General features: G+C 43.1%; 1 protein-coding gene across 1 annotated transcript in view; it reads right to left on the reverse strand.

The window, feature by feature from the left end:
* Positions 1-4,114: 4,114 nt before the first annotated feature.
* Positions 4,115-12,083, reverse strand: part of LOC136677411 (neural-cadherin-like) — a 261,783-nt gene continuing 253,814 nt past the window's right edge. The window contains exons 33-34 of the mRNA XM_066654931.1: positions 6,897-7,051; positions 4,115-4,761 (exon numbers count right to left, since the gene is read on the reverse strand). Of these exons, the coding sequence (XP_066511028.1) occupies positions 4,192-4,761; positions 6,897-7,051 (725 nt within the window). The 3' untranslated portion in view covers positions 4,115-4,191. The remainder of the gene's footprint in view (positions 4,762-6,896; positions 7,052-12,083) is intronic.

A 12,083-nucleotide genomic window follows, 5' to 3' on the forward strand; every position in this document is an offset into this window, starting at 1 on the left:
GTGAAGGTGCCATAAATTCTCGCTATAACACCTAATGGTTCTAGCACTGTGAATATCATTGCATATTTGTTCCCTTTTTAATTAGTGCTACAGTGTAATTTATTGTCTGGCGAGTTGCCTTGAGTGACAAAGAAAATCTTTTTTTTGTGAATTTTTTCCCCCCTCTTTCGTTTTTGGACCTTTGTACTCTGCGAGCTCAGTCATCTCCTCAGCACAATTTACTTGGTTTACAAGGATAGTATCACACTGTTACATTTAACCTTAATTGTTATTAGGACGTGTTGCGTAGATGACACTAGTGGACCTTCCTCTTTATGTGGAATGTGGGAATACGGTCATTGTTCGAAGCAGAGCTGAAAATATTTAATTGCAATTTTTCCTGACCAACATTTTTAATTTTTAAACTGCAGTTATTTGCAATTAATGAACATCCGTGCTAGTTGTTTATTTTCTTTTGTATTACCCTGATGATCTGACTTTAATTTTGAGTGCTGAGTATTTAGTAGTGGTCGTTGTCAGTATTTGCTAGCCTCTGATAGGTCTACCATTTTTTTTGACAATTCTCCTTGACACTGTTAGCTAGAATTAAAATTGTAGGGCCTTGAGTCTGAAAACTGCGCTCTTCTAAATTGGGATTTTAATATTAAAGCGATTAATCTTTCAGCTTGATTCTCTGGAAGACGTGAACGTTGTTACTTTTTCAGTCCTTTCGTTCCATTAAGGCCTTTATGAATGAGATGTGTGCAAGTGCCTTGCCATTTTCCTAATAGCCCAGTTAAGTTCAGTTTTTTTAAAACTCAAAGCAACACCTTCAGGATGATCTGGTTTTCTATTACTTCTCAGGCCCTTTGAGGCCCAAAGCACTACTGAAATATATTTTTTATGGATTGAACCATCATGCCCTAAATCCATTCTTTGATGTCCTCTAGAGTGTCTGCAACAATAATTCTTAAAAGGCTTACAGTGGAATATATGTGTACATAGGTGCTTTTGGTCAGTGAAAAAAAGGCAACCTCAGTTTGAGCTTTATCGAAAGGTCTTTTTGTACGTTTCTGTAAATCAATATGTGAACAAACACAATAAAACCTTACTGAAGGCTTGCATTCATAGAGCTATATGAGCCATAAGCAAGGCACTTATAACAAATGATATAAATCTACAGGAACTTTTATAAAGGCTTTCTCCAATTAGCGTCAGATGTCCTAATGTTTATTGGGGTTTCACCACAGAATTGGTTTAAAATTGATGCCCATTTGAAAGACCCTTTCGTAACGTTTGTGTAGGTATGTGTTATTAGTTATACCAGGCGTTTGTTGGTATCTCCTAGACTTATGAAGGCCCACAGTACGATTGTTTATTAATGGTACACATGGCATGGATTATGAAGTTTTGAAGTATTATTCTCCACTTGTTTATATCACAACCATTATTTTGACCAGGAGTATGTTAAAAGGATATTAGTGTCTGACAAGATCCTCAGGCGTCATCATTAAGTTGCGTAAAGCAGGGTGCTAAATTGCACTGGATTGATTGTGTGATATTTCGAGTGAATGAGAAGTTGTACAACATCATTATCGCCCGAGAGGTTTCTTTTCATTTCGTGAATCCATCGTCTGTTCTGTGTTTTGCAGTTTTGTAATAAAAGAGGATTTGTACAATGGATTTTTATTTATTTTTTTGATTAGTTCATTATTTATATTCAAAGTGCATCGACTCCTCGGAAACATGTAGATCAAAGATTCACCAACAAAAATTCTGTGTGTCTCCTTAAGTGCTATTCTCTCCAGCTGTGCTCTATTACAGACTAATTACTGCTCAGGTTCTGTGTCACAATAAGTTCCGTTATCATCCCAGTACCACTTAGGAGGTGAATTTAAAAGGCTTTTTAACAGAAAAATGGCTTCCTTCCCAAATGCACAAATAATATTTGAAACAATAATAGTAGTAAATAACTTTATTCATTGAGAAAAAAAAGCAAACATGTCAAATGATGCAAATACAAAACAGCAAGATATTTTCACCTACTGAAAGAAATATGGCAAAAAGAAAAATAAAAAAAGGGAAAATATAGCTCACGTTTAACAGCAGAAGCAGAGTCTTCAATATTTCTCAAAAGGGATCTGATATTTCTGTGAAAAGCAATATTTATTCAGTATGTACAAATGAGGTAAAAACATTATCTCACAATATGCAGTACTATATATATTCATCACACAAATAAAAAGTGGGCCTTTAAGGTGGCATTGGTCTGCCTGGCATGAAAGGAAATCCTGGGAATTCGAAACGGACCCCTTTGTGTCTCTCAATGATCATTATTTTCAACTCTGTTTACTGTCTATCCTCTTCAATCATTTTATGAGGATTGAATCAGAACTCCAATCCTCTCGGATCCTTTATCTTGTGCGTGAAATAGCAAGCACAGCGCTAGCAGAACCGTTTCCTAGCCTCAACTTGAAAAGCTTATTTTATAGTCGTGTTGCTGCCTTTGGAAAAATTGGCACTTTTGAGATCCGTAATAAGAGTGACGACTCTTCTGTCGACTTCTCCAACTCCCATGATCCTTTGGTTCACAGCATGACAGCGAGCAATCAGTTCACATTAGGATTAGCTCTCTGATGTCTTTTAACACACTCCTACTCTCCGCAGCTGGACTGTCACGCTCCACATACGACGGCGTGCAACAAAAAAACGCTGAAAATAAGGGGGGGAATAAAACATGGAGAGTTGGGGTACAAACGCTACCTCAGAATGCATAGAATACCAGGTTGGCATTTGAGGCCTCGCAGGGGGAGGCCACATGACTTTTCTGTATTCCGTTTGAGGTGGGGGAGAAAGCAGCACAGATAACCTTCATGTCCCCCTCGGCCTGTTGTTGCTGCTTCATGTCACTGCCACGCAAGCCCATTCAAATGGGACATTATGAGGTCCTTTTTTTTTTTCAGAGACCTGGGTTTCAGCACATACACTGACTTCCGAATGTTCTGGCCTAGATTCACCTTGCTGCTGAGGTTCGTCAGGTTTCTCGGCAGGGGCGCGTAATGCGATTGGAAGGAAGAACCGCTCTCTTTCGAATTCTTTTTTTTTTCCTTTTTTGGCAGGTGAAGAAATGCTGTGGCGCGCTGCGGTAGAGTAAGGAGGTTTTGTTAAGGACATAATGCTCTCTAAAGGGAGCAAAATGGAGTGGAATCGCAGTGCTAAGCTCAGACCAACTCCTGCACTGAAGTCCTACCACTGCTCAGTCACATGATCGGATCACACACAAACTGCATGCATGAAACACGTTCTCTAGTTTCTTTGTTCTTGACCCAGTCTAAATGTGTGCTGTATTTTGAAAAACGTCCATGATACTCCACTGCAGAAAGTCTCAGAGTGCCTTACTATGGCCTTCTGCGTTCCAGACACATTTGTATTCCAACTGGACTTGAGAGAAGGGGACATGATTTGTATTCCCCTGGAACTTCTTAGAAAAGGCTGAACAATAAGGCCGCTCTCTGCCTCGTTTTCTTTAGTGTGACTAACACATATTTTCGTTGTTTTTCAGTTACTCCTTCCTCCTCTTCATCCATGTGAACATTTATAAAAAAAAAATCAACTGTGACTGAGTTCAGAGCTGTAACCGATGAACACAGAGGGCCACTTGAGACAGCACAGGTAGCAAAATGGATTTAGAAAAGCAAACCAGCGAAGGCCACGGAAAAAACTCCTCGTCCAAACGCGTTCCTCTTTTGATCAAAAACATAGAATACAGACATATAGGACAGCATATCAGGAAACATCAGCGAGGGCCCTCCTCCTTCTCCAACACAAGTCACAAAGCTAACGCAAAGCTTCCGTTCCTATCATTGTCATCTACAAGTCACTGCTGTGAAGAGGGTTTTTCTCAGAATCCTGAACAAGTGCCATGTACAGATGCTTGTTTCTTTCTGACTGGCACTTCCCATTTGCGGCTCATTGATAGTCACCAGCCATGCCAGCCTGTCTCAGTATCCTTCAGTCCTCGGGAGAAACATTTTGCAAAGGTTCACTATCCCAGACAAGGACAGAAAGCAAAGCAGACCACCTTCTGATTTTTTTTTTAAATATTTATTTGTTTTTGTAAATAAAATTCCCCTTGAATTTTGGGTCCATAAAAGTCCTTCAAGGTGCTCTTCTTGTTTCGATTTGGAGAGCACAAGTTCCCCATCCCTTCCTTCAGAGGTCACTTGCCTCTGCCCTCTCGTAAAGTGCTTTGAGCTTCTCGAAGCGTGGCCCCCACTCCTTCAGACAGTCATGGCTGCTGGCGGTGGTGCTGTCCTCCAGCCCGGACGAGCTGAAGGAACTCAGTGACCCGGCCAGAGATCCTCCGCCCTCTGTGGAGAAAACCTGCAGGGAGTCAAAGGGTGCTGTCTCTGGGTGCTGGTCAGCATCCCGGATGATTTCACACAGGTAACGTGCCAGGTCCTGGCTGGAGAAAGATAGGCTCTTGCGAGATAACTGGGCAGCCCTGCTGGGCCCGGGACCAGCGCACTGACCCTGGGCTGGGGTACGGGTTGGGGGGACGTCCCGGCGCAGTGTGGTGGTCGTGGTGGTGCTGGACGACATAGAGGACGTGCTCGTTGCCGTCAAGGCCCGGGACGGGGGGTCTGACTGGTGGAGATGGTGCTGCTGTTGCTGCTGCTGAGCCGGGGGGTGGTGATGAAGAGCCCGTGAACGCCCGTACTGCACAGACTGAGCTGGGCTCGGCTGCAGGGACTTCTGGAGTTCTGCCATGTCGTAGGCGTTCTGGGTAGAGGGCAGAATGAGAGCAAAATATTAGATGAGCTTATTTGAAGTGGCAGATGATTTTTAAAGCAACAGGTTATTGCTCAATGGAAGCAGTTTAGAACATTTATTTACTGTTATTTATTGTTATATTGTTTATTATTTACTGTTAAAAACAGGGCCTGTTTTTTCTTTAGTTTTGCACTGTTAGAGTTATGCTAACTTAGGAAACAGACGTATATTCCCAGGAAAGTGTGTAAATTTACTGAAACTGTAAAAGGAAACAACTAATTCAAGCTAGGAACAGAGTCGATATAAATGCAGAGCTTAGGGGCACTACCTGCCCCCAAAAAATTATTGCTATATTGACATCCATTTAGTTATTGCTTAATATTTCAAAAGTGCAATATTCAATTTGCTACGGGCTTCATGCAGTAAACTCCATCTGTTATACGTGTCTGCTGTGGTAAGTATATTTTACAATGCTCGCTTGGGTATTGGCGAGCTAAGAGCTAATACCTGCCATCAACAAAGACAAAGTTTACCATTGGTTTTGAAAATAAGAAATACATATGGGACGTTAAATTACAAATTTTACTAATCTAATAAGCTCCTCAGCTGTTTGTTGTGCCCATTAATGACCCATGATCCCAAACCAAGATCTCAGTGATCTAATCACTTCTGCAATGTATCACGCTGAGTTTAAATGTATTATAGAAAGGCAACTTTATCCAGCCTTTGGTTCATGTCTATAGATGGGTATATGTTGTAGAAACTAGTCTGAGGTAATGATTAAGGCATAGGGTTTTTAATGCAAATTAGTGGTCTATAAGACCACTGTAGCACCAGTGCAATGCCAAAGAAACAATATTGGGACGTTAAACACGTCTTGGCCGACTGACTACATTTGGGGTAAGAGGATTGTTTTGTTTGTTTTTTAGTTTAAAATGTATGTGTACGTGTTTTAATCACAAAACGAGTCCAGCACTTGATCCATGGCCTAATAAGAGTACAATGAGAGACGGCGATAACGTAAGTGGCTCTGTTTGTCTTCGACGCAATTCATTCTGCTGCTAACTATTAATGGCATAAATCCTGATTCATGGCACTCATGCTAAAGCCTGATTAGTTTCTGTGTGTGCGCCTCTCTGTCTCTCTCCACCTGAGAATAAGAGAGAAATGAAGAGGGAGAGACGGAGACAGCTCTCTGGAGATTGGGTGGAGGACGACAGAGCGAGGAGACTGCTAAGTTGACACACTGAAACATGACGGCTCTGCTGCAGCCTCCTTTTTTATGTAACATGGCATAATCGTTTCAGCATTAATCCAATTCAGCCGAAACTGATTCTCCTCGTAACCGTGAGGGCGCTTTTTCCGCCGCAGAGAAAAGAAACTTAAGCCTCGGGAGGATAAGATAACAGGGGAGGAGAAGAGTGGAGTACAGAGAGTGAGAGAGAAGGGAGGGTGGTGTGAGTTGTACAGGTGTGGATGAGCACAGTAATTGATTACTTGATGTGTGAAGGCTCATCTGATGAACTGTAGAGTATGTGATAAGCATATTACAGTGTTTAACATAAAGCAGGAATGATTGTGACAGAGGGGCATAATGTGGTGCTACCAAACGCTCCACTTTAGATGAACACACGCTAAAACATCCTAAACTACCACCTGCTGGCATGAGTTTCCTCATTTTCTTCTAAAATTGGCACTTGGCATACTCTTTTCTTCATCCCACCCCTGGCTGCAAAAGATGAGAAACTTTCCTCCCCGGTGTATTCACTTTCAGTAAAATGTCAGGGGTAAAATGTCAAGCTGTCACAGTCGTCTTGGAAAAAAATGCTCTGCACTTTCTGAGTTTGTTAGGAAAATCGGAGATGGTGGGCTCCTAATGTTAAAGGTTGCCGTGGAGACAGGCACCTCTGCTTGAGAGACTGTCACGACGACTGCGGTTGGACGTTTTGGCTGGCCATGTTGTGGGTCGTCATGGTGACATGGCGCGCTTGTTCTCAGTGCACCGGCACGTCTCTGTAACTCGCCATCCCAAATAAACGTCAACATTGCAGGCCGTTGCGGTAGACGACCCTGCAATAAACTGCCATAGTCCTCCAGCAAGTGTCACAGACCCTTGGGAAATGTACCAGGACTCCTGAGCTCACCTGGTCCTCCTCTCCTCCTCCCTCTTCGTCGTAGTTCAGAACATTCTCTCGGATGTCTTCCCAGCCGTCATGGTGAGCGGAGACGTGGTAGACCCCCTCTTTCAGGCCCTTATAGCTTCGCCAGCGAGTGTACAGAAAAATCCCCAGCAGGAGAACTGCAAACAATAAAGAGCAGAAAGCAGAAATTTTAACAGTGGGCCAGGATTGATTTGGACCGTGTTACGAAGCCAGGAAATGTATGTTTAAGTCTTGTTGAAAAGTAAATTTTACTTTCAAATAAACAGATACCTAAATATGGTTACTGTTTCAAATTGTAATTCAAAATTCAAAATGTATTCCCTGACAACCAGCCTATTATGAATTATTCATTCATTCATTCAGCGCTTATCCAGTTCAGGGTCGCGGTGGGTCCAGAGGCTACCTGGAATCATTGGGCGCAAGGCGGGAATACACCCTGGAGGGGGCGCCAGTCCTTCACAGGGCAACACTCACACCTACGGAAACATTTGAGTCGCCAATCCACCTACCAACGTGTGTTTTTGGACTGTGGGAGGAAACCTGAGCACCCGGAGGAAACCCACACAGGCACAGGGAGAACACACCACACTCCTCACACACAGTCACCCGAAGCGGGACTTGAACCCACAACCTCCAGGTCCCTGGAGCTGTGTGACTGCTGCACCACCGTGCTGCCCCATTATGAATTAGCCATTTTTAAAATAAGCTTACTTTGCTTTACTTGCTGTTATATTAATTTTAAATCTTGTTTTTAGTGTTATGGTAAAAGCTGTGATAGTATTAGACAAGTGTCACGTGAAGAACTAAATATACTTTCGGTCCTTGTACTCTGTAAAGTATATGCCGACAAGATTCTAATGCATCAAAACCATAAACACACACAGTCTTGTTGACATCCTTGTCTCAGTGAACATCTGTAGCTATACGTCCTCGTGGACATGATGCTCATATATTACTATTCATGCGTGACTCGCTCTCCAGTCACTGAAAGCTGTTGCTGTTTTTGGTCTTGGTGTGTCACAGCACAGATTCCTCCTTGTATCATAAATTTTAATTACTGCTAGTTGTCATTTTACTAAACCTAGGTAGACTGTTATTGTTGCAGTCAGTTAAACCGATTAAACGTTGTGCTGTTCCTGGCTTTCCAAACAAACCACACATCAACTAGTTTATTCCACACTCCCAAAATCCTTGCGGATTCATGTCTTTGGGTGCATTAAAACACATATGAGAAAGGGGACCAAAATGCTGAGCGGAATAGGCACATTAACTTCTACGCTAGAGCCTATTAGTGAGCACTTTGCTAAATTATGCAGCAGGTAATGTTGGGATGGCGTTAAAGTAATGTCGTGGCAGTGTACCGGTCGTACAAAGATAACAGAGCTGCTTCACCACGGAGACAGTAACTCAATACGGGCAGAGCACCATGTCAAGAGCTTCTGGCTGAATCAATCCTCTCTGGCACCACATTGACCTTTAGAGTATATTATACAGCTCTCCAAACCTCACTCTTCTTGCAATCTGGCCTTCCTCCAATACACACTCACTCTTGCATGCTCCCTCCCTCCCGCCCTCTTTCTGCTGTTTGTTTTTTTCTTCCGTTTTGATGCCTTTTCTCCTTCTTTTTCTCTCCGTAGTCCCCTTTGCCTCTGACTCACTCTATTTTTCATTCTGTTTCCCCCTTTCCATTCCACGGGGGCTTCCTCCGAGTTGCTCCCATTTTCCCTCATGCTGTTTCTTACTTGCCTTTTCCATTTATTGCTTTCTCTTGGTCAATACGAGCTCTAGGCCCTATATGTACCATACCCTTTGTGGTGCCACTGCGAGGTCAAATGACCCAGCCTTTTGGCCCTTAAATAGACAACTAATAAGAACACTTAACTGGGTTTTTAAAGGAGTACTCTAATGCTACTTCAACCCAAACTCTATCAGGTGTATGTTAAACACAGGGTGAACCGCCATGGACAACAATCTAGAAACCACTGCAAAACCATATGTAAGGCGTGAAGCAGCATGTTTATAAGCAGTTAAATTTAGATTCATAGAGTTTTAGGTGGATTTTCAAGTCTTTAGGATAAAGTCTATTTCCATTCCCTTTTATTATGAATGAAGAGGAAGGGTAAGAGAGATTCTGTTCTTATTTTAGAAATATTTTGGATGCGCTGTCCATATAAACAGTCAATGTATGTTGTGCGGTAAACATTTAAATTTATGTATTTGGCAGACGATTATATCCAAAGCGACTTACAAAAGAGGATCTAACATTCGAACTACAGCACAATTTATACAAAATACCTTACATTGAGTGCAATATGCCAGGAAGTAATTCAGTGCAAAAGATACTCTCGGAAGAGCTGGGTTTTCAAGGATTTCTTGAATGCGGAGAGGGTTTCTGTTGCTCTGATGGTGCTTGGAAGCTTGTTCCACCAGCGTGGTACCAGAGATGAGAATAGCCTCAACTGACCTGTACGGGGGCCGTGTTGGCCGTGTTAGTTGGCGCTCCTTTGAGGAACGGAGAGGGCGGGCGCTAACATATGGTTTTAACAGTCTATTGAGGAAGATGGGAGCAGAGCCAGTGAATACTCTGAAGGCCATCATTAGTGATTTAAATTTGATGCAAGCAGCTAAACAGGTTCATCTCACAAATTCCAGAATAAGCCTTTACATTGGGGGAGTGAAGATTTTACTAAACTTCAACATTTACTTAATCCAAGCCTGAGCAAAATAAAAAAAAAAAAGTGCAAAACAAGTATAAGCTCCGCTGTTCCGTGGAGAAGACGGGCTTTTTCAGTTACTGAAGTGACCATGGTGACAAGCGCAATCCTCTGGTGGAGACGGCATCAACAAAAGCACTCAATTATTGTGTCAATGCCTGACAACTGCGCAACTCAAAGTATTTTTGTAGTTGACAAGAAGCCAAGCAGAAAAAAAAACCCAAATCTATACTACATCCACATACAAAAGGTTACACATACCAACACACACACATATATATACACAAACATGCAAACACACACACGCACAAAATCTCTCGCCTTGGCAGACGGGCTCCACACAAATGAACATCAAATATCTATCCTCTTTAGAGATTTGTCATGCTGTGTTGGTGCCAAAGGTAGGTGCATACCCAGAGAGAAAAGACATTTTTAGCTCAGTTTGCTCTCCTAATCACTGCAAATAGGGAGTCTGGCTCATACTCAAAGGGAACGAGTGCTTTAAAAAGACAGCCGAGCGTGTTCAAAGAGAAAAGGTGGCGAGCAGCCTATTAATTGAATCGCTTTCTAAACGGACATCTAGTCAAGCCACGTTTAGAAGAACTTTTCTCTTTTCTGGTCGGGTCCCTTGGCAGTCAGCGCCTTATCAAAGCTAATATGGACAGTTTCAGCAACACCGCTGTCATATTTTGACATATGGCTCGTGTTATATACACACACCGAGGCTCGATTTTGTCAAGCTTTGTATGAAAGACTGACAGGATATTCTGTATACCATAAGGAGCGTGTCTCTGTGTCTGTACGACTGATTTGACACTGATGTGCCGGATTTAGGAAGAAAACCCCAAAGCAGTACACTTTGGCAGCATGTGGAGGAATGTTCAGCAAGTCCTAAAGTTTGTAGACAGCCACTCGTTCAGGAGGTTTGTCCCACATTGCTCAGAGTTTGCCCCACATTGCTGCAATAACAATGATCATATTTTTCATTATTAATATTCATTGGGGGTGGCACGGTGGCGCAGCAGGTAGTGTCGGAGTTACACAGCTCCACGGACCTAGAGTTGTGGGTTCGATTCCCGCTCCGGGTGACTGTCTGTGAGGAGTGTGGTGTGTTCTCCCTGTGTCCGCGTGGGTTTCCTCCGGGTGACTGTCTGTGAAGAGTGTGGTGTGTTCTCCCTGTGTCCGCGTGGGTTTCCTCAGGGTGACTGTCTGTGAGGAGTGTGGTGTGTTCTCCCTGTGTCCGCGTGGGTTTTCTCCGGGTGACTGTCTGTGAGGAGTGTGGTGTGTTCTCCCTGTGTCCGCGTGGGTTTCCTCTGGGTGACTGTCTGTGAGGAGTGTGGTGTGTTCTCCCTGTGTCCGCGTGGGTTTCCTCCGGGTGACTGTCTGTGAAGAGTGTGGTGTGTTCTCCCTGTGTCCGCGTGGGTTTCCTCCGGGTTACTGTCTGTGAGGAGTGTGGTGTGTTCTCCCTGTGTCCGCGTGGGTTTCCTCCGGGTGACTGTCTGTGAGGAGTGTGGTGTGTTCTCCCTGTGTCCGCGTGGGTTTCCTCCGGGTCCTCCAGTTTCCTCCCACAGTCCAAAAACATTGATAGGTGGATTGGCGACTCAAAAGTGTCCGTAGGTGTGAATGTGTGTGTGTGTGTGTGTGTTGCCCTGTGAAGGACTGGCGCCCCCTCCAGGGTGTATTCCCGCCTTGCGCCCAATGATTCCAGGTAGGCTCTGGACCCACCGCGAGCCTGAACTGGATAAGGGTTACAGACAATGAATGAATGCCCTTTTCCAATCAACCAAAAAAGAAACGATTAAATAGATAAAATGAAAATAAATATAGTAACAAATTCAAAAGCAACTGTTGATGTCATTAAACATCGCACCCCAGAAAAGATGCTCTAAAATAACACTAGTTTAGAATTTCGATAAATAAAGCTGAAACTATACAAAAGGACCATTTGTGCAGGTAACTGAGCGCTCTCTGTGGGGTAAAACAAGGTAAAAAAAGAGAGTAGAACAAACCCATCTGACCCAAAATGATTTTATTAAATATACAGTAATAAATAACTAAAGAAGAGAAAAGGGGTCCTGTTTGACCTGTTCTAGTTCTGTGTTGTGCTGCATGGTTCCGTATAGAATTATTTTACTCGCTATCGCTCTCAAAGAGCAACTTTTAAGTGAAAAGTTGTGAGAGATTATTGGATGAGTTTTGCGAGCATTATTGAGTGTGAAGTTTCTGTGCTGGACTTCAGAACACCATTCTGTTGCTGCTTTCTACATCGATCTCAGGCCCCAGTTATGACCTCACAGGACTTGGCAGCCCTTGAGACACAGGCCTGGTCAGTTAGACCAGAAAAAAAAAAAAAAAAAAAAAAAAAAAAAAAGTCCAAACTGCTTCAAGCATACACCCACTGTGTAAATCACTTGCTAACGATGACAGTCTGGTACTTTCCAGGAAACCATTATAA

Source organism: Hoplias malabaricus, chromosome X2, assembly GCF_029633855.1.
Source record: "Hoplias malabaricus isolate fHopMal1 chromosome X2, fHopMal1.hap1, whole genome shotgun sequence".
NCBI classification, from domain to species: domain Eukaryota; kingdom Metazoa; phylum Chordata; class Actinopteri; order Characiformes; family Erythrinidae; genus Hoplias; species Hoplias malabaricus.